Source organism: Plecotus auritus (genome assembly GCF_963455305.1).
Source record: "Plecotus auritus genome assembly, chromosome: 7".
Classification (NCBI taxonomy): Eukaryota; Metazoa; Chordata; class Mammalia; order Chiroptera; family Vespertilionidae; genus Plecotus; species Plecotus auritus.
Window position 1 is genome coordinate 133,064,557 of NC_137774.1, and position 18,826 is coordinate 133,083,382.

At 38.6% G+C, this 18,826-nt stretch overlaps 1 protein-coding gene across 2 annotated transcripts in view; it reads right to left on the minus strand.

Annotated features, from left to right (window-relative positions):
• The window catches only part of CMYA5 (cardiomyopathy associated 5), a 97,720-nt gene that overhangs the window by 27,620 nt on the left and 51,274 nt on the right, over window positions 1-18,826 (minus strand). For both annotated transcript variants that reach the window (XR_013961300.1, XM_080681932.1), the window contains 4 exons: window positions 14,903-15,021; window positions 9,843-9,992; window positions 5,504-5,650; window positions 4,309-4,456 (listed from right to left, as the gene is read on the minus strand). Coding sequence is in view for 1 of the 2 variants with exons in the window: in XM_080681932.1 (XP_080538058.1) it covers window positions 4,309-4,456; window positions 5,504-5,650; window positions 9,843-9,992; window positions 14,903-15,021 (564 nt within the window). In the remaining variant the exon portion in view is untranslated. The remainder of the gene's footprint in view (window positions 1-4,308; window positions 4,457-5,503; window positions 5,651-9,842; window positions 9,993-14,902; window positions 15,022-18,826) is intronic.

Below are 18,826 nucleotides of genomic sequence, written 5' to 3' on the forward strand. Positions count from 1 at the left end.
CTCCCTCAGCCCCCGCACACAAGCCAGGGATTGTCACTCCCGCCCACCCCCAATCCCAACAGGGACCGACTGCTGGGATGAGCCACTGGTGCCCCCACACAAAAATATGCAAATGTGTTTTCTGTGAGGATTATGGAATGGAGGCAATTGCTGGGCTATTTCAGACACTGCGTCATGGAACTTGGGAGCACAATAGGCTCATTCCATTCAAACACCCACCATAGGAGCTGAACCAGCACCTTTGGTCTTAAATTGTAATATCCTAGAGGCCATCATACCGAGAGAACAAATGCAGGTTTGAAGATGAATGTTTCCGTGTGTGTGTGTGTGTGTGTGTGTGTGTGTGTGTGTTTTCACATTATTCATCCTTTTCATTTCCTTCCAACTTCTCTTCCTACTCCAGACCAGAACTTTTAAGGCTGTCTGTCTTTTCAGGGACTGAGTGGGAGAAAGAGAAGTGAAGTCATCTAGTTCTTAGTTCTCTCTCTTCTTTGCTAGAGATTCCAGCCAGTTAGACTTGGATTTGGCAAGCACAAAAGATTGGCTAATCCCATCATCCATCCACTCACTCATTCATTAAACAGACATTTATATACACAGACATTAAATATCTACACAGACAATATCCCAGTCCTCTCCCAGTCAAACTGAGTCACATAAAAAAGAAGTAATTGTTGATCCCCTTACTTCCCTGCAATGGCCTCTGGATTAATTTTTGGATCTGGTTTAGCATAGGGTTTTTGCATAGAACCTAGAACTGAAATAAGGGCTATATAACCAATGGATAAGCAAGATTATAAGTGCCCTTCACTATCTGTGACCCATGAAAAGGTTTCCAGCCTATAGTTTAGACTAGACCTGTCTCCTATCTAAGTATCCAAACACTAAAATTAACTCATTCACCATCCTTCTTTACTTTGTTGGCAGTTTTGTTTTTTCCCCATTTTGAATAAGAGATTATCTTCAAAGCTGGTCAAACTTTCCTTATTGGAGTCAGTATTATGTGTGCAATCCTAATTGATATTTGCCCATTCAGGTAATACATATTTATTGAGTGGCTACAATATGCCAAACACTGTCCCAGGCACCGAGGCTGCAACCTTACATAATGATCCCTCCATGTAGTCAAGTGAGTGGGATCAGACAACCCTTGGCTTGCTGTTCTTTCCAAGAAATACAACAAATTATGTACTGCTGGGCAGAAAGCCAAAGTGAAGAATGTGGTTCTAATAGAGGAGAAAGTAGGAATTATTTGCTTTTATTGACTGTGGTGATCAAGTTTTGAGGTTCTTTGTTTATCAATTCTATTTCTGACTAGCTGTCTATAGTGGAAATCTTAGAGATTGAGCAATATAGATTGTAGTTAATGTTTTATAGTTTTGAACCATCAGACACTGTAAGGAATGTTTTAAAGTGGTTGCAAGAACCAGATGGTGAAAAGACCTAACACGCATGGCCGCTCCGAAAGAGCAGACTTTTCTTTCCCTCCTGATCTCTTAAATTGGAGAACCAAAAGAAATACAAAAGTTTTGTAGCCCTGGGCCTCCGAGCTTAAGGATGAATTATTTCACAGTCTGTTGATGTCCACCTAGGGTATAAGTCATTGAGGGATGACTTTGATATGGTGCATCCTCAATAGACTTAGCAAATGAACAGGGTAGTGATTTGTGGCCAACAAAATTTTGCTTGCTTCAAAAAATTATCTGTCAGACCAGCAGTGATTCAGAGACTGGAGAATCATCCATGGGCTGTGGATTGGACATACCATTCCACCTCCTGGCACTGGCCAGTCTTTTAGCACCTAACTGGAAAACAGCTCCCTCTCCAACACAGCTCCAAACCATCAACAAGGCTCTGCATGTGGAATTTCCCTTCATTTCTAAACTTGCTGGACTATATCCATTCAATAATAAAGGATATTTGTATTGTTTCATAACAACTATAAACCTCTGCTTATCCAGCCTCTCAGATGCTCTCCTTTAATGAGAAAAATAAAAATGAACCCACTGGCAAAGTCTCAACTAGGATAAACTAATGACAAGCCTTATATTTTAATAAGTTCAACTTTTGTCTATATGAAATTCGTGGATGGCCATTGTTCCCCTACAAGTGGAACTGTCATTTGTTTCTTTGGCTTTGATAGAAGGGTTTGTTTGGAATGCATTGTTCACTGTTGATATCAAATAAACATTTGTTTTTGCTTTGAGGGCCCCAGAATGATCAGAGAAAGGAAAAACATTAATCAAAGGGGTTGTGAATAGTACTGCATTCTCTCTTTACATCCATGTTTTTTCATGCGACAAATGAATCTAAGGATACACAATAGCTCCCAGTGGTCAGGTTGTTGAGGTATGCTAACTTAGTCTGCATAAGGACTCCACCATTTACTACCTTGGCCAAATTATTTAACCATCCTGAGCCTCATTTAATGGAGGTCATTTCCTTCCTCCTAGGATGGTTGAGAGGGCTAAATGAGACTTAGCACAGTTCTTGGCACGTTGAAGGCCCTCAGTGAATGCCACCTCCCCTCCTGCTTTCCTTCCTCCTCTCCCTGTAGCCACATTTATTAGATGACATCATAGTTCCCTCAGTGGCATGGCTACTAGGTCTCAGAGTTTCCAGGTTTCTGCTGATTAAGAATCCAACTGTGCTGATGTTATTTATGCAAATGCCAGCTGGGGACTGATGCCATAGCAAGGATGAGTCATTCCAGAACATTCCTCAGAGAGAATTGGATTTTCCTCACTTAGGGAGGAGAAGAGTGGAAGAGACTGCCCTGGGACTCAGCACTCCTGACATAATGTTCTCATAGCATCAGAAGTTTTTGTAGAAAAGGTACAGGGCTCCTCTTAGCCACATTAAATAGGGGTTAGCAGCTTGGGCTTTGAAATCTAACAAAGCAGGGCCTGAATCCCGATTGCTACTCACTAGCTGAGTAGCCTCTCAAAGTATCTGTTTTCTGTCAGAGTTCTTCTGAAGGTTAAATAAGGCAACACATATAAAGCATCTAGGAGAGTGGTTGGCAAACTCATTAGTCAACAGAGCGGCAAACCGCGGCTCACGAGCCACATGTGGCTTGCGAGCCGCAGATTGCCGACCACTGATCTAAGACATTGACTTGGCACGTGGTAAATGCTCAATAAAAGTCAGTTATACTCTTCCTCTGAGTGTCTCTGTCCCTGTCTCCCCTACTCTGCCTCTTTTCTTTTGCCCCTTCTCTCCCAGCTCCACTCCTCTGACCTGGCCTGCTTTCACCTCTCAGCTATTTGCTGACCTTTGAAGCCTGCCTTTCAGCAATTGGCATGTTAGCAGAGATGTACATTTACTCTGATCTCACTTCTGCTGAAATGTCTACATCCTACTCGTACATACCCCTCTCAACATTAATTCATCTTTTGATCATTATTTTGCGAAACTTGTCTTCACACACTTGAAAGAAACTATAATTATTGTTCAGTTGTATGAAACCTCACATCATAACTAAATAAACAGTTGTTGATTGATCATGAAAATAAGAGCTTAATAATACACTTTATTGAAAAGCTGTCTAATTTCACATCATTATTTCTAAGTTCCATAACCTACCACAATAGTTCATCTCAGTAAATTTGTTTTTTAACTAAAAATGTCTCTATCAAAATATAAGTATTAATAATAGTGGTGTTAATATTCATAATGGAGCATGAAGTTGTCCTATTGCCATGAAGCAAAATTAAGAAAACACAGCCTTAGTAAATTTTAGCTTTATAATTTTAGTGAGAAAGCTTTACATTTCTTTTTTTCCTGCAAAATCTCTAGATTCTTCATGCTCTTGGAGAAGCAGGTATGTCTCTGTGATTATATATGTAATTAGCTCCTTTAATATTAGCAATATATTATGGAGATATTCAAATTTATATTTTACATTTATACATTACAAATACATATTTACATTGTATACAAACTCACCACTTGTTTTCTGAATTAGGTGGTACCTATTTAATATAACTAAAATGAGCATAAAATATGTATAAATCCTGTCTAATGATTCATATTAAATATACCTCAAAAATGTTCACTTACATTTTTCTTACAAGGGAGTTATTATTTTGCATTGTAGCATATGTTTTATTACAAACTTAGAGTTCATTGATGAATAGTGATGGAGCTGCAAATCAAGTCCATTTAATTAGCTCAGCAGGATTTCAGAAGTTTTTTCCCTCTATGAGCATAAGCTCAGAGGTTAACTTTAGGCCCTGAGCTGGGTTCCTGGTACCCCACGTTCTCTCTGTAGAGAGGGGGGGTCTCCCTGTGGAGAAGGATTCTTACCTGAGGCCCTCACCCTCCGGAGAGTGCTGTCGGCAATACTCCAGAGTATAGGTCTCAGTGGCCTCTGGATTAGCAGGCTGCCATCGGATGGTGGCCGTGTTCCAACACACAGTACAGTCCTCTGCACGGATCACAGGGGTGGAGGGTGCTGTAGAGAGAGAACCAAGTCAATTGTGGGGCAATGAATGCCAGTTCTGCTTCCCTGGAGCCTGGGAAGAATGCTTGAGTATGATTTTATTTTAATTTTTTATTAAAAATACATTCTGGGTTGAAAACTCCAAAGGTATAAAATTTTATATAGTGAAAGATCTCCCTCCCACCCCTGCCTTCCAAAACTTGCCCAGTTTTCAGCAATCCCCAACCAGCTTCCGATATAAGCTTCCTGTAAATCTTATCCAAGTTTCTTTATTGTACAGGCAAATAAAAATAAAGATTCTTGTCCCCTTCTCTGTACATAAAATTTAGCCATAATCTTGCCCTCAGTAGGTGCTCAATAAATATTTGCTTTAAAAGGCAAGAAGAAAAGATAAAACAGTAGGAATAAGTCATTAATTCCCCTGACGTAGTTAAAATTATCTTAAAAGCAATTCAAACTTGGTTTATGCTATACCTGCTTCGCCCCTTGTGAAAAGACTCCATCATGGGAATGCATTGTCAGCTAAAACCATCGTAGCAACACCTTTTGGGGGCTCGTAGCACCCATATGATAAAGCCTGAGCTTCTTAGCTTAGCAAATATTAACTCTGTACATACTAACTAGTCTACCTCACCTAATGGCTTTCCTCTATTTGTTTTGAAGTCAAATAAATAATACCAAACTTATTTTTGTGTCCTGCACACACCACACTGTTTCTTACCTTGATGTCTCTGCTCATAGGATTTCTTCAAATGAATACATCCTTTTAACACTTTACTTCCTACTGATCCTTTAAAGGAGCTCATTCAGGCATCAGTTCTAGGAAGGTATTTCTGATTCTATCCCCACTCAAGATGGACTCTGGTATCCCTCTGGAGTGTTCTTATAATAACATGTGTATAACTGGATCAGGGCCCTACCACCAAAATTTGTCTGTTGTATGTGCCGCATTACACAACACCCAGCATGCAATAGGCTTAATAAATGCTTATTGGTTAATCTTAATAGTCTGTGAAGAATTGAGTATTGCCTCCTAACACCCTCTTAACATCTCCTTACCTGTTCTAAAAATTGCCCTTTCGCTGGGCAGGCTACATCCGGTGAAGTTCACAGCCATTACCCACACTTGATAGTATCGGTCAGGTTCCAAATCTTCAAAAATGCAGTAGCTTTCTTTCACTGTAACTCTGTATTCTTCTACCAAGTCTAGCATAAAACACAATCATAAATTCTAGGGTGTCTTCCAAAGTTAATTGAAAGTTACAGTTATTGGAAAAATTGGTCTATGACTTTTTTCAGTGGAAACCCCAAACTGATGCACTTACAGATATCATTATGTGGTAGATCACTTTAGAATACATAAGAAAGCAATAGCATTCTGAAAAGAGATAGTTAGAATGACATAGTATTATTTATGAACACTTATAAAAAAATAATAGCATATTAGTAAGATTCTGAGCTTCATATTCTACAATTAAAGTAGCATTTCAATAGCAAATACTAAAATTGCAGAGTTTATGTTAGCTTAAATTTCAACAATACATTCTCAAGATAATCCCTGAGAAGCAATGCCAATATTTTAGGAGAGTATGTAATAAAATAGGACAACTGCATGGTACAAAGCATCTTTATAGATTAGTCAACCATTTTAGTATTCAGTATGATTTTCATAGTTTCAAATCCTGGTTCTTTCTCATGAATTCCAAAATTCTTTCAAATAGGGATTTCCATAATATATAAAAATACTTAAATAACTTTGATAGGCCATAAACTATTCTAATAAGTAACTTCATCCAATCATTTCCTAAAATTTATGCTATTTTGTTATTTTAGTAGTAAACATTACTCAACACCATTCTTAACACTGGTCTCTTTGGGTGTTATAATAACACCCAATCTGATTATTTTTACTGAAATTTTCTCTCCTTAAAAAGAATGTTTTAAAAAATAGTCTAAGGTAATTTCAGTTATCCTTCCTTATTATTCTTGAATGTCACATCTTCAAAACCCCTCAGTTAAGAAACCCAGATTGTTTCTTTTTAAAGGAAATTTAGGAGCTTTTAAACTCAGCAGGTTTCTTTAATTGCATCTCTATTTCTCAATGAGTAATACTTTCTGGACAGAATATTTAATTTAAATAATGTTATGAGGACTTATACACTGAAAAAGTATTTCCCCCAGAGCCTACAAAGTATGACTAAAGTCTTCAACGGAATCATCCTTTCAGTCTACGTTGTGTTACCCCAGTACTTTTAACAATGTACATAACATAACATGTTACTGGACCCCTATTTCACACAGCATGGTACCATGGTGTAGACCAGTGGTCGGCAAACTGCGGCTCGCGAGCCGTGGTTTGCCACTCTGTTGACTAATGAGTTTGCCGACCACTGCAGTAGGGGCTTAATCACAAGGAACAACAACAGCCTGTAATTATTGGAATCGAGAGTCTAGGTCAGTGGTCAGCAAACTCATTAGTCAACAGAGCGGCAAACCGAGCCAGATTCCATTATATAACTAGATAAACAGGGAGCTGAAGTACAGTATCCACCACTTATCCAAGGGAAATATGCCCCAAATCCCCAGGGGATGCCAGATGGGTAGAGAGATAGAAACCCTAATATACTGTTTTGTCCTATATATACATACCTATAATAAAGTTTAATTTATAAATTGGACACAGTAAGAGATTAATAATAACTAATAAAATATAATAATTACAACTATACTCTATAATGAAAGTTATGTGAATGTAAATGTAGTCTCTTTCTGTCAAAATAACTTATTGCACTATACTCACCTTTTCACCTAAAGGAATCACAGCTTCTCTTTGGCATATCTGAATTGCCTGCATCATTACATTTGTGCTTTTATTCAGTAAAATAAGAGTTACTTGGACACAAGTACTTCAATACTAGGGTAGTAAATCCGATAACCAAGATGGTGGCTACTACGTGACTGAAGGGCAGGCAGCACACACAGCGTAGATGACTCATGTCCCAGGCCGGATCACGCTACTCAGAAATGCATGCAATTTAAAACTTATGAACTGTTTATTTCTGGAATTTCCCATTTAATATTTCTAGACTGAGGTTGTCTGTAGGTAACTGAAACCTCGGATGGAGAGTGAAACCTCAGGTAAGGGGGACTACTGTATAACAAAACAAACACAGATTCAAGCAAACAAAAATATAAGCTTTGCAGTCTAAAAGATCTGTGTTTGAATCCTGCTGCTGTCATGTATAAGCTATGTGGCCTTGGGTGAATTATTTAACCTCATATTGGTTTTCTCATTTGCAAATGGAATAATAGCACTTACCTTGCTGTTTTGTCACAGCTATATATGTGGTAATAGGTTCCCAATAAAACATAAATTCTTTAATTTTTAATATGTCTTTATTGACTTTAGAGAGAGGAAGGGAGAGGGGTAGAGAGATAGAAACATCAATGAAAGAAAAACATGGATCGCTGCCTCCTGCACACCCCCTACCAGGGATCAAGCCAGCAACCCGGGCATGTGCCCTGACTGGAAATCAAACTGGTGACCTCTTGCTTCATGGGTCTACCCTCAACTACTGAACCACACCAGCCGGGCTAAAGTAGAAATTCTTATGGACAAAGCCAATTTTACACTATGTCAGGGATTGCTTTTCTTACTTTTTTCTAATTTAAATAAGAACCACATGACATCTCAAAAGACTTAAATATTTGTATCAGTGAAATATTATAATCAATTCCTTATTACATGTAGCATGTCAATCCTGCCAAATGATTATCTGGTTTCTAAGATACAGAGTGGGGCAAAAGTATGTTTACAGTTGTTTGTATGGAAAATAATAGAGCAATTAATAAATAATAATACAAGAATAAACTCACGTACTCACAACTGTAAACCTACTCTTGCACCACCCTGTATATGGGTCTGTCTTCAACAAGTAACACAGTATGCCAGCACTCCCAGCTCTGATTCATCACTAAGTACAGCCTCAAACTGCTTGGCTTCTAGGTCTTGTTACAAACCTTACTAAACAGAGATATTTACAGGGTTCAACTATACTAGTAAGACATGCCATCCACTCACCCTGCTAAGCTCTTTCACCTCTATCTGCACATTAATTTGGGACCCTAGAAAATTATACCACATTGGTCCATTCCTTCATAAGTGTAAACTCTGAATTACCTTTGTAGTATGTTTATAGATTTTATCCAAGGTAGATCTGAGAAAATGCCAACCATGACATCCAATGGTGCATTTGCATTAAAATTATTGTGGAAGTCATTGTCCTAAATGGCTCCTTTCTCCTCCACAAAGTGGCACACATTACACTTGTCTTTTGACCTCAAAAGATTGATCAAAACTTTGTTCTCCCTGAGCCGAAGCCGGTTTGGCTCAGTAGATGGAGCGTCAGCCTGCGGACTGAGGGGTCCCGGGTTCGATTCCGGTCAAGGGCATGTACCTTGGTTGCGGGCACATCCCCAGTGGGAGGTGTGCAGGAGGCGGCTGATCGATGTTTCTCTCTCATCGATGTTTCTAGCTCTCTATCCCTCTCCCTTCCTCTCTGTAAAATATCAATAAAAATATATTTTAAAAAACAAAACAAAAAAAACAACTTTGGCCGAAACCGGTTTGGCTCAGTGGATAGAGCGTTGGCCTGCGGACTGAAGGGTCCCGGGTTCGATTCCGGTCAAGGGCATGTACCTTGGTTGCGGGCACATCCCCAGTGGGAGGTGTGCAGGAGGCAGCTGATCGATGTTTCTCTCTCATCGATGTTTCTAGCTCTCTATCCCTCTCCCTTCCTCTCTGTAAAATATCAATAAAATATATTTAAAAAAAAAAAACAAACAAAAAAAAAAACAACTTTGTTCTCCCTGAAACTCTTGCATGTTACCTCCTTTCTGAAAATGAGGATCACTTAATTGCTCCTCCTATCCTGAGAGCTCAAAGTTAAATATGAATCTCAATGACAATATTCATGTTGACCATTAGGATATTAATGCATTTTTGTTTTCCCTTACCCTGATTTCCAACTTTGCTTATATTTCATTTCATTATACTGCTGTTGGTTTGTTATTTTTATAAGTAGCTATGAATGCTTTATGAAAAGAGCCGTAATATGTATATGTTTAAATACTTCATGCCCTAACCAGTTTGGCTCAGTGGATAGAGTGTCGGCCTGCGGACTGAAGGGTCCCAGGTTCGATTCCGGTCAAGGGCAAGTATCTTGGTTGCAGGCACATCCCCAGTAGGGGTGTGCAGGAGGCAGCTGATCGATGTTCTAACTCTCTATCCCTTTCCCTTCCTCTCTGTAAAAATCAATAAAATATATTTTTAAAAAAATACTTTACATTAAGATGCAGAAATATACACATGCACCTGTGTTTGTATTAGCAACCCTACCATTTACTTCTTGGTCATCTTGTGGCTCCTCCATACAGTAAACCTGGAATGAGTCGATGACATCTTCCTTGTTTATGCTCCAATAAACCGCAATTGTTGTGCTCGTGGCAGAATTTGGTTCCTGAGGTTCTAACCTAGGAGGCTGTGGAACTGGATGGAATATAAGCAACATTTATTGTAACTAATGCTGATTTTATTGATCGATTTTTCTTTCTTTTTTCAAATGTCACTTACAAAAAATTCTAACAATACAGAAATATATGAAGTAACACTGGGAGTTCTCCCTTGTTTCCCAACAAACCCCTAATCCCTAACATTCCACTGCTGCGGTTCAGTGTGTATCCCTCCAAAACGTTTTCTTTGAATTTGTATATGTGTACATATAAGACACATAGAAATAAATAAAAATGGATCACTTGAGAATATTCTTCTATAGTTCTATATTTAGAGAAATTAACTTATACAGGTTAGACTCGAGGATATAGGAAATGACTTGTTTTTTCTTTGAAGCAAAAACTTGAGTATGCTTTGCTAGATAACCTTCTACATCAATATAGAGTCTATATTCACAATAGACAAATGAAACCACTTTTAACTATAGGTGCTATATCATCAAAGCTGAAAAAGACTTGCATGAATAAAATAACAAAATACACTTTCTGAAATTACTATCCTATTTTCTCTTTCCATCATGACCATAGCTACAAATTAAAAAGAAATTTAAACAAAATGTTAAAATTACATAGGGGGAAAAGTACCCTATTAACTGATTAAAGTATAAGATTTAACTATCTAGTATTACTCTATTGTTTTGAATTTTAAAGACAACAATATTCTCAAGTGTTTTACTAGAGATTTGAAAGTTTATAATTTTGCATATTGACCATCAACATTATATACAACACCATAAATCAAGCTCCTATGCAATTCTCCTCCAACATTTTTGAGAGACAAAAACATTGAACATATTTTACAAATTAAAAGAAAAGGTTATTCCCATCAATTGAGAAGACGTCATGCTTTTAAATTTATTTTTGTGGTTATTTTTTCCAGGCAACAATTTCCTAAGAGATAATCTTACTAAAATAGTGTGAGTCAAATTTTATGAGATTACTTTATTAAGAGTAATGAAAAGAAAAGAAAAGAAAAGAAAAGAAAAGAAAAGAAAAGAAAAGAAAACAAGGTTAGTTCAACAAGGAGTTAAAAATGATGAAAAACAAATGGGTCTACAGGATGGAACAAAAAGAGACAGATTGAAAAGATTCAAGAAAGAGATAAATTGCTGAAGAAATACACAGGCATGAAAAATAAGAAGCAGGATAAGAGAGTGGTCACGTTCATGGGCTTTGGAGGAGAGAGGCTGACCTAAGGTAAAATGCCAGATCTCCATCTTATTAGCTGTGTTATTTTAGCCTCAGTCTCCCCATATTAAGTTGGGAAACAACAACAAAAATAATAATGCCATTTATTCTCAGGGTTGTTGTAAGAAGCAACATAATATATAGTAAGTGCTTAGCAAAGTGCCCGACACATAAACAGTGCTAACATTCAGAAGGCAAGTGGCCTTGGCAGGAGCACAGAAAATGGAGGGGAGAAGGCAAGAAACCTCTTATGATGCGGGTGAACTAGGACTCCACCACCTGTAAATCCGAGAGGGCCTCAGAGGTCAGGCATGCTGAGCAGGCTTCATGACAGGAAGCCTGCCTTTCAGGGCACCTCCCCAAGGACTGATAATGGCTCACAGATCCTTATGCTATCTTTGACTTCACTGTTTGTCTTCCCAGCAGGAAATCAGTGTCACATTCTAAAGGAGTCCATCCGGACAAATGCAGTGCAGTAAATTTTCATGTTACCCAGGTTTACTGAAGAGCCAAGCAGAACGCTTCAACTATTGTCCATCGTCTCTGAAACAGTGTGAACTCCTTGAGGCATGAACAATGAAAATGCTCCTGTGTTTTTATTGTTGTTGTTTTTTAACGAATTATACATTGAGCAATATCTGCTTTTTTAAAATGGTAACACACACACACACACACACACCATCACCAAATTTTAAGGAAGAAGCAGTTGTAGGGAATTAAGCAAAACATGTAGGTTAGAAATAATTTTGTACTTAATGTGCTTCTCCCAAAATCATTAAAGTTAGAACAATCTTTTTCAAAAATAGGAAGACTCTTACTTTTCAAAATACTCCAAAATTAAAAAGAAAATAGGAATATTTCATAGATGTAATCCTATCTAATAAAGAGGGAATATGCTAACTGACCCCCATGCCATCGCAAAGATGGCAGCACCCACAGCCAATAAGGAGGGAATATGCTAATTGACTGTCACACCCTCAAAGATGGCAGCGCCCACAGCCACAAGATGGCAGCGCCCAGTCCCCTCAGCCCCACTGGGGCAACAGGCGCCTGGCCTTGCCGCATGCCTGCCTCCAGAGTCCTCCAGTCCCCTCAGCCCTCCAGCCGCCCAGAGCCAGCCCGAGGCGCAGGCAAGCCTCGGACGGCAGCTGCCCAGGGCCGCCCAAGGCTCAGGTAACTAGGGCCCACCGAGGCTTGTGCTGCTGGCAGTAGCAACAGCAGAGGTGTGATGGGGCATCGCCTTCCCCTGATCGCCGGGTTGCCCCCACCCCTGAGGGCTCCCAGACTGTGAGGGGGGCAGGCCAGGCTGAGGGACCCCCTCTCCAGTGCATGAATTTTCATGCACCAGGCCTCTAGTTGAATAATAATTATTGGATTTAAAATTCCTGTGATAGACAAGCATCAGAGACCTGGATTTTATATGTCAGCTACTCTGTTTACACTGCCATAGCAACAAACGTGAATAGGATTAAAGACAAAATGAGATTTTAAGGCTTCTTTGCCAGAGGAATCCCCCCATGGATTCCCTCGGCCTGAGGAAGTGTCCTGTAAAGAGCTGTCACACTAAGGGAGCTGAGCGGTAGATCAACTTGGGACTTCAGGACCTGTGCCCAGATCCAGATTCCCACTCAAGCCAGCTTTCAAAATAGTCCCCAGGAGAGCAGTATTATTCAGAGTAGCCAAAAGGAACCCAAATGTACATCCATGAGTGAATGGATAAGCAAAATGCAGTATAAACCTACAATGGAATATTATTCAGCCCTTAAAAAGGAAGGAAATTTTGACACATGCTACAATGTGGATAAACCTTGAAGATATGGTAAGTGAGATAAGCTAGTCACAAAATACAAGTACTATTTGATTCTACTTATACCTGAGTAGTTAAATTCATAAAAATAGGAAGCAGAATGGTGGTTGCTGGGGTGGGGGTGGGGAGTTATTTAACAGGTAGAGAATGTCAGTTCCGCAAGATGAAAGATTTCTGGAGATGGATGGTGGTGATGGATGCACAACAATGTGAGTGTACTTAATACCACTGAACTACATACTTCAAAATGGTTGAAATGCTAAGTTTTACATTATGCGTATTTCACCACAATTAAGAAGAAAAAAAGGCCCCAGGAGCCAGAGTCAAGGAAGCCTTGTCACTAATCTATGGTTACCGCTCCTTTCAGAGCAATGCACTCTGCCTCTTAGGGGTAGAGCAGTGGTTCAAGAGCAAGCTCTGAACTGAACTCCTCCACTACAAGCCCGCAAATAGTTGTGTATCTAGGGCAATATGAGAGACACTTTTCTGCTCCTTTTATTTCCTCACCTGTCAAATGGGAATAACAATAAAACCCACCTCCTAGGGTTGTGAGATTAGATGATCCGTATGCTTAACAGCCTCCACAGCGCCAGGCATCATGTAAGAGTGGAATACACATTAGTGAAAAATTCATATCCTTTCCTCATTATATCTGTTTAGGGAGTGATCTGATTAACTTTTCAGGTACCAGGTGAGGACTCAAGATCTGAGAGGTGTCATTGGTCACAAAATGAACAAAAACTATTTAGCAACAAGTCAACACCTTGGGCTCCAATTCTGTGAAGTACAACCCGCAGCATTTATCTCTCAGAGATCAATTTCCCCAAAACAGCTTGGAATTACTGGGACTGCCACAGGCACTATTTCAGAATGATAATCTAACTCTGTGGCTTCTAAAATATATAGAATGTCCTCTCATTCCCCATCGGGTATTCAAAAAAGAATCCCTTAAAAGCAAAAGATCTACTCTGTTAATCAGAATTTTTTAGTTTGCAATCCCTGCTTTATTTAAATGCCTCTTAAAGACATTCTAAGAAAACATCCTTTTGTTTTGAGACATTTCTGCAGAAAATCCATAAATGCCTACATTTTTCATTTTACATAGGGTTGGTAGGATTTTTGGTCTTTTTAAAGACACAGTGGCTTTTTACCAGTTACTAAACAAACCCTCTTCCTACAGGAATGAAAGTTACTTGTCAATTGAAAAACAGCAGCTGTCTTTAAGGTGGTTTTGAAAGAGTAAAGCATCTCTTAAGGAGGACATCTGAGTACATTGTACAGTAAGTGAAACTTGGTAACTTGACTGAAACACGGCAGCTTTGAGAAATTTAAATTGTCTTGTTTGTTAAAATAGCACATTAAAAAATATTTTGAAGAGCCAGCAAGATGCTTCTGACAGCTGAGTGGGAGGCTCCTGGCTACAAAGCATGATGCTGAGCTGTTAGTTCTTCTAAGCTAATCTGTTTAGTTTTTAAAAAAGGAAAAAGTACTCAATTGAAGAGGGGAAAACCACTCATAAGGAAAAATCTGTTCAATACACATGAAATTATTTGATTTATTTTTCCTTCTCTAGCTGGCTGCTGGTGTGAAGCAAATAATCTCTAGAAGAGAGGGAGAGAAATGCTATTGGACAAAGGAAAATAACAGGAGACCTTTGGTTTCATTGCTACCTCTCCCACCTCCTCAATATCCTAGCACAGTCATTAGGCTTCAAATGGAAATGCAGTTTATGACGGGAATGGTGTGCTGGTCTCATGCTTTATTTCAGAATCTGGCTTTAAATGTTTACAAAAAAGATTTTCCTGTTTCCAGTTATATTTCCTTACATTCAAAAACAAACAAGGAAAAACCACCAAATCTCATCAAGCTCTTTAAGATATTAAAATGCCTACCAGCCACTTGTTTTAACATCTGGTCAGTTCTCGTCGAGCTGTCATCATAATGCTCAAAAAGTGAAAACGCAGCAGGCATTTTCTCTAATGAAGCAGTACTCTCCATGGCAGAAAGCAACCTATTTGGGGGAAATATAAGTCAAAAAATTATTAGCATACAGAACGAAAGTAAAGTAATTGTTCAAAATGAACTTGGGTGGTGGTAGTGGTAGTTTTTGTGAGGCACTGTATCCAAAAAGGATTTAAACTGTTTCAAACTCTAGAAATACATTTATCCTTAAGATTTTGGTGTAACTGCTCATATTAGAAATTCCATTCCTATATCCTCAAATCTAAGTAGATTCCATTAAATTATACAATTTTTTATTTTGCATCTATAAAATTACTTCTAAAAATCACTATATTTTAATGATCACTTTTATTTATTTCCTAATAATATAAAGATTCAGAGTCCGTCTGGAAATTCACACACTGTATTATGTCTTTGCTGTTCTCAGACCTCATTATCATTTAGTCTTTCAAAAAATATGTTCACCTACTATGTGCCTGGCACTGTTCTGGGTAGTGGGGATACAGCACTGAAGGAGGATAAAGTCTATCCATTCTTAACAGACTAAACAAATACAGTATATAAATGAATAGCTTTTATAAATTCAAGACCCTCTAAGGAGAGATGCCAACAAATAATAACTTTTAGCATTTGTATCTAGGTGAAATCGGGGCTTTTAAAAAAAAATCTTGATTCTGCAGAGGGGAAAAGAGATTGCAAACATTTATCTTTAGCTTGAGGAGCCTCAACTTTGGTTAGGAGCTCTCCTCTGTGCACCCCTCTCAGAGGACTGGAATTATCTTCCAGCAATTAAACAGCTTTGAGGAACTCCACTGGCTTCCGCATCACTGACTTTTTGATTTGGGTAGCACAGAGCCTCAGCCCTTGAACTTGCTGTGGGGACTTTCTTCTCCCACATGTATGGTTCCTTTCTCACTTAATTTAGATCTCTATTCCAATGTTAGCTCCTCAGAGAGGCCGGCCCTGAGTACACTAAACACTGTGGTGCCTATGCCCTGGACCCCTTACTCTGCTGTGTTTTACTTCCTCAAACTTGTCATGACCTATTGGTTTTTGTCTGTCTACTTCACCAGAATATAACCTACATGCACAAAAGGACTTCATCTTGTTCCCTACTGCAGTGTAATGGGTAACCTGGCATACAGTAGGCATTTAATAAATATACTTTGAATATATAAGAGGGTAAAGTTTTATTTGGGTGAGAATATCAGGATCTCAGTTCTGACAAATTTTTTTATCAATGTGAGGGGAAAAGATTATAAAATATAACTGAAATATTTAAAGAGTGACTACTACTGTGTTTACTAGTGTTAGGAATAATAAAATTCACTATCATTTGATTTAGGGAAGATGGTTCCCATAGGGGCTTCAAAGATGAGGTGATTTTTGGACCAAGAGTAAGGAGGTTGCAGACAGAATAGCTTGGATCATTAAGGCATGAGTTGGGAGAGTATGGCACATTCAAGAGCCAGAGGTGGTCCTGGGCTATGCTGAGAATTAGAAAATGGAGACAGAGTTGAAACAGAAAAGCAATTTGTGGTTTAACTGTGAAGAGCCTTTCGGATTCACCAAGAGATTCCATTGTCTCTTTGAAGGCAGGGAGAGCCACAGAAGTGTTCGCAAAAGGGAAGTTTAGAAGCATGGCCTGGCAGAGACTGAGGAAGAATCAGAGCAAGTAGACTAGGGAGGTAGTGAGGTCGGTTGAGAGGACCCCATAGTGCTCCAGGCCAGGGAAACATCACAAGCTTAAATGAAGGCCTTGGGGATGCAGAGGAAGAAATGATTGGATTAACAGACAATGGTGACTAGTACATATACTAAGGCCACTCAACACATGCCACTGACTAAATGGAGGGCTTTTTGTAGCACATACACACTGGTTGTAGACACTTGTCCAGTTTTAACATCACTATACAAAAGGACAAGTGAACATCTTTTCATGAGCAGTGATTCTCTTTCTCATTATTATAACACAAAAGAGCAGAACAGAGAAAATGAATGCATCCTCTCAATAAGACCGCATTTTCTAAGCAAATGTGTTTTTCATAATATACAAATTTTGAATCTAAATATGCTTGACAGCATTCCTTAATTTAAGCACTTTCAGTGTTGAGAAAAGTTGTTTAGTCTATGAGCACTGCCTTTAGAGATATAACATGAAGGGAGAAAAAGCAGTAAGGTAAAAAACACCAATTAGGTAATTAGCACCTCTCATGGAGAGCAATATTGGTAACCCTGCGATCTTGAAGTAGAGGTTGTCTTGAGGACATGAAAGGCTTCTTAGTGACACAATCAGGCTTATCACATATGCCCCCACACACGTGCATGTTTAACAGGGTTTTCTTTGCTTATATTTCTTTACCAAATCCCAACTTTTGCTTTTTCCTTTACAGAAAAATAATGGTTATCCCAAGTGGAACCTCCTTTAGGTGACATGCAGCTTTTGCAAAGGTTAATTCACAACACATTGGACAATGAAATCAAGATTAATTAAAATAACACACAGATGAGCAAGCTCAAGCACAAGACCAAAGAAATAGAATTTAGAATTAAATAGATGTCAATTCAGATTAGCAAGTTAATATTCTAATGTTTATAAAATTAAAAATGTACTATAGTATTTTTTAAAGTAAAAGCATTTGCAAATTTTCATTCACCAAACTTTCCTTCCAATCAATGCCTGGCATGAGTGGATGAAATATAAATAAACAAATATGTATCGACACTGTCCAGTGTACAAGGAATGGCACTGTAAATCCATATACTTTTTGGATAAAAATAAATATCAATAGTATGTAGGAGAAACGTGTACATTTTTTAAAACAAAGGAAACTGGGAACAAAGCCTGGGTGTCATTTTCTAGGTCTGCCTGGGGCAGAAATGGTAAACAGGCAGACGCCTGGGCCTATCCTGGACTCTCATGCAGTGGCTCTGGGGTGGGCTCCGGGAGCTCTGGTTTAGCAAATTGCACAGCTGATTCAGGCACAGCCAGTTGGGAAAAAATCACTGAGCCAGAGGACAGACTGTTATAACCCAGAGGTTCTCAACCCTGACTGAGCATTAACATCAAATGTTCAGGCTATAGCTCAGACCAATTAAACCAGAACCTCAGGAGGTAAGATTCAGGCATGGGCATTTTTATTTTTAATATATTTTTATTGTTTTCAGAGAGGAAGGGAGAGGGAAAGAGAGAGATAGAAACATCAATGATGAGAGAGAATCATTGATTGGCTGCCTCCTGCATGCCCTCCTACTGGGAATCGAGCCCCTGAACAAACCCAGGCCTTCAGCTGATGCTCTATCTACTGAACCAAACCAGACAGGGCCAGGCATCAGCATTTTTAAAGCTCCCTGGGTTATTCTATTTGTAACAGAGCCACTGAAATAAAACCCTTACTGATTAATGCTAATATTACTATACAAATTATTTTCTTAAAATGTATTGACAATATTCTGTTCAAAGGTAAACAAGTTCACCTGTACTATTTTTATTATCTAAAAAAAAATCAAGTTTCTAATCCAAACCCATTTTTCCATATTTTAATATATCACAAATATAAATTTCTGATTTTATGATAGTTCACAATCTGGTATTGAAGTAAACTGAAGATAATATTTATAAGATTAGAAATTTACACAAAAGGGGTAAAAAAGATAAAAGCATTAGGTTCAACCAGGAGAGACCTCAGGTCTTGCTGTGGAACAAAGGGAAAATGTGTCAGATCAGTATCAGCATGTCACTATCAGAGGCTCCAGAAGATAAACACAGATCTGATGTTTTTAGAGACAACATTTCCTAATTTCAATTTAATGCTTTGACTTTTAAAAGAATAAAGACTTTCCCTTAAACTGAG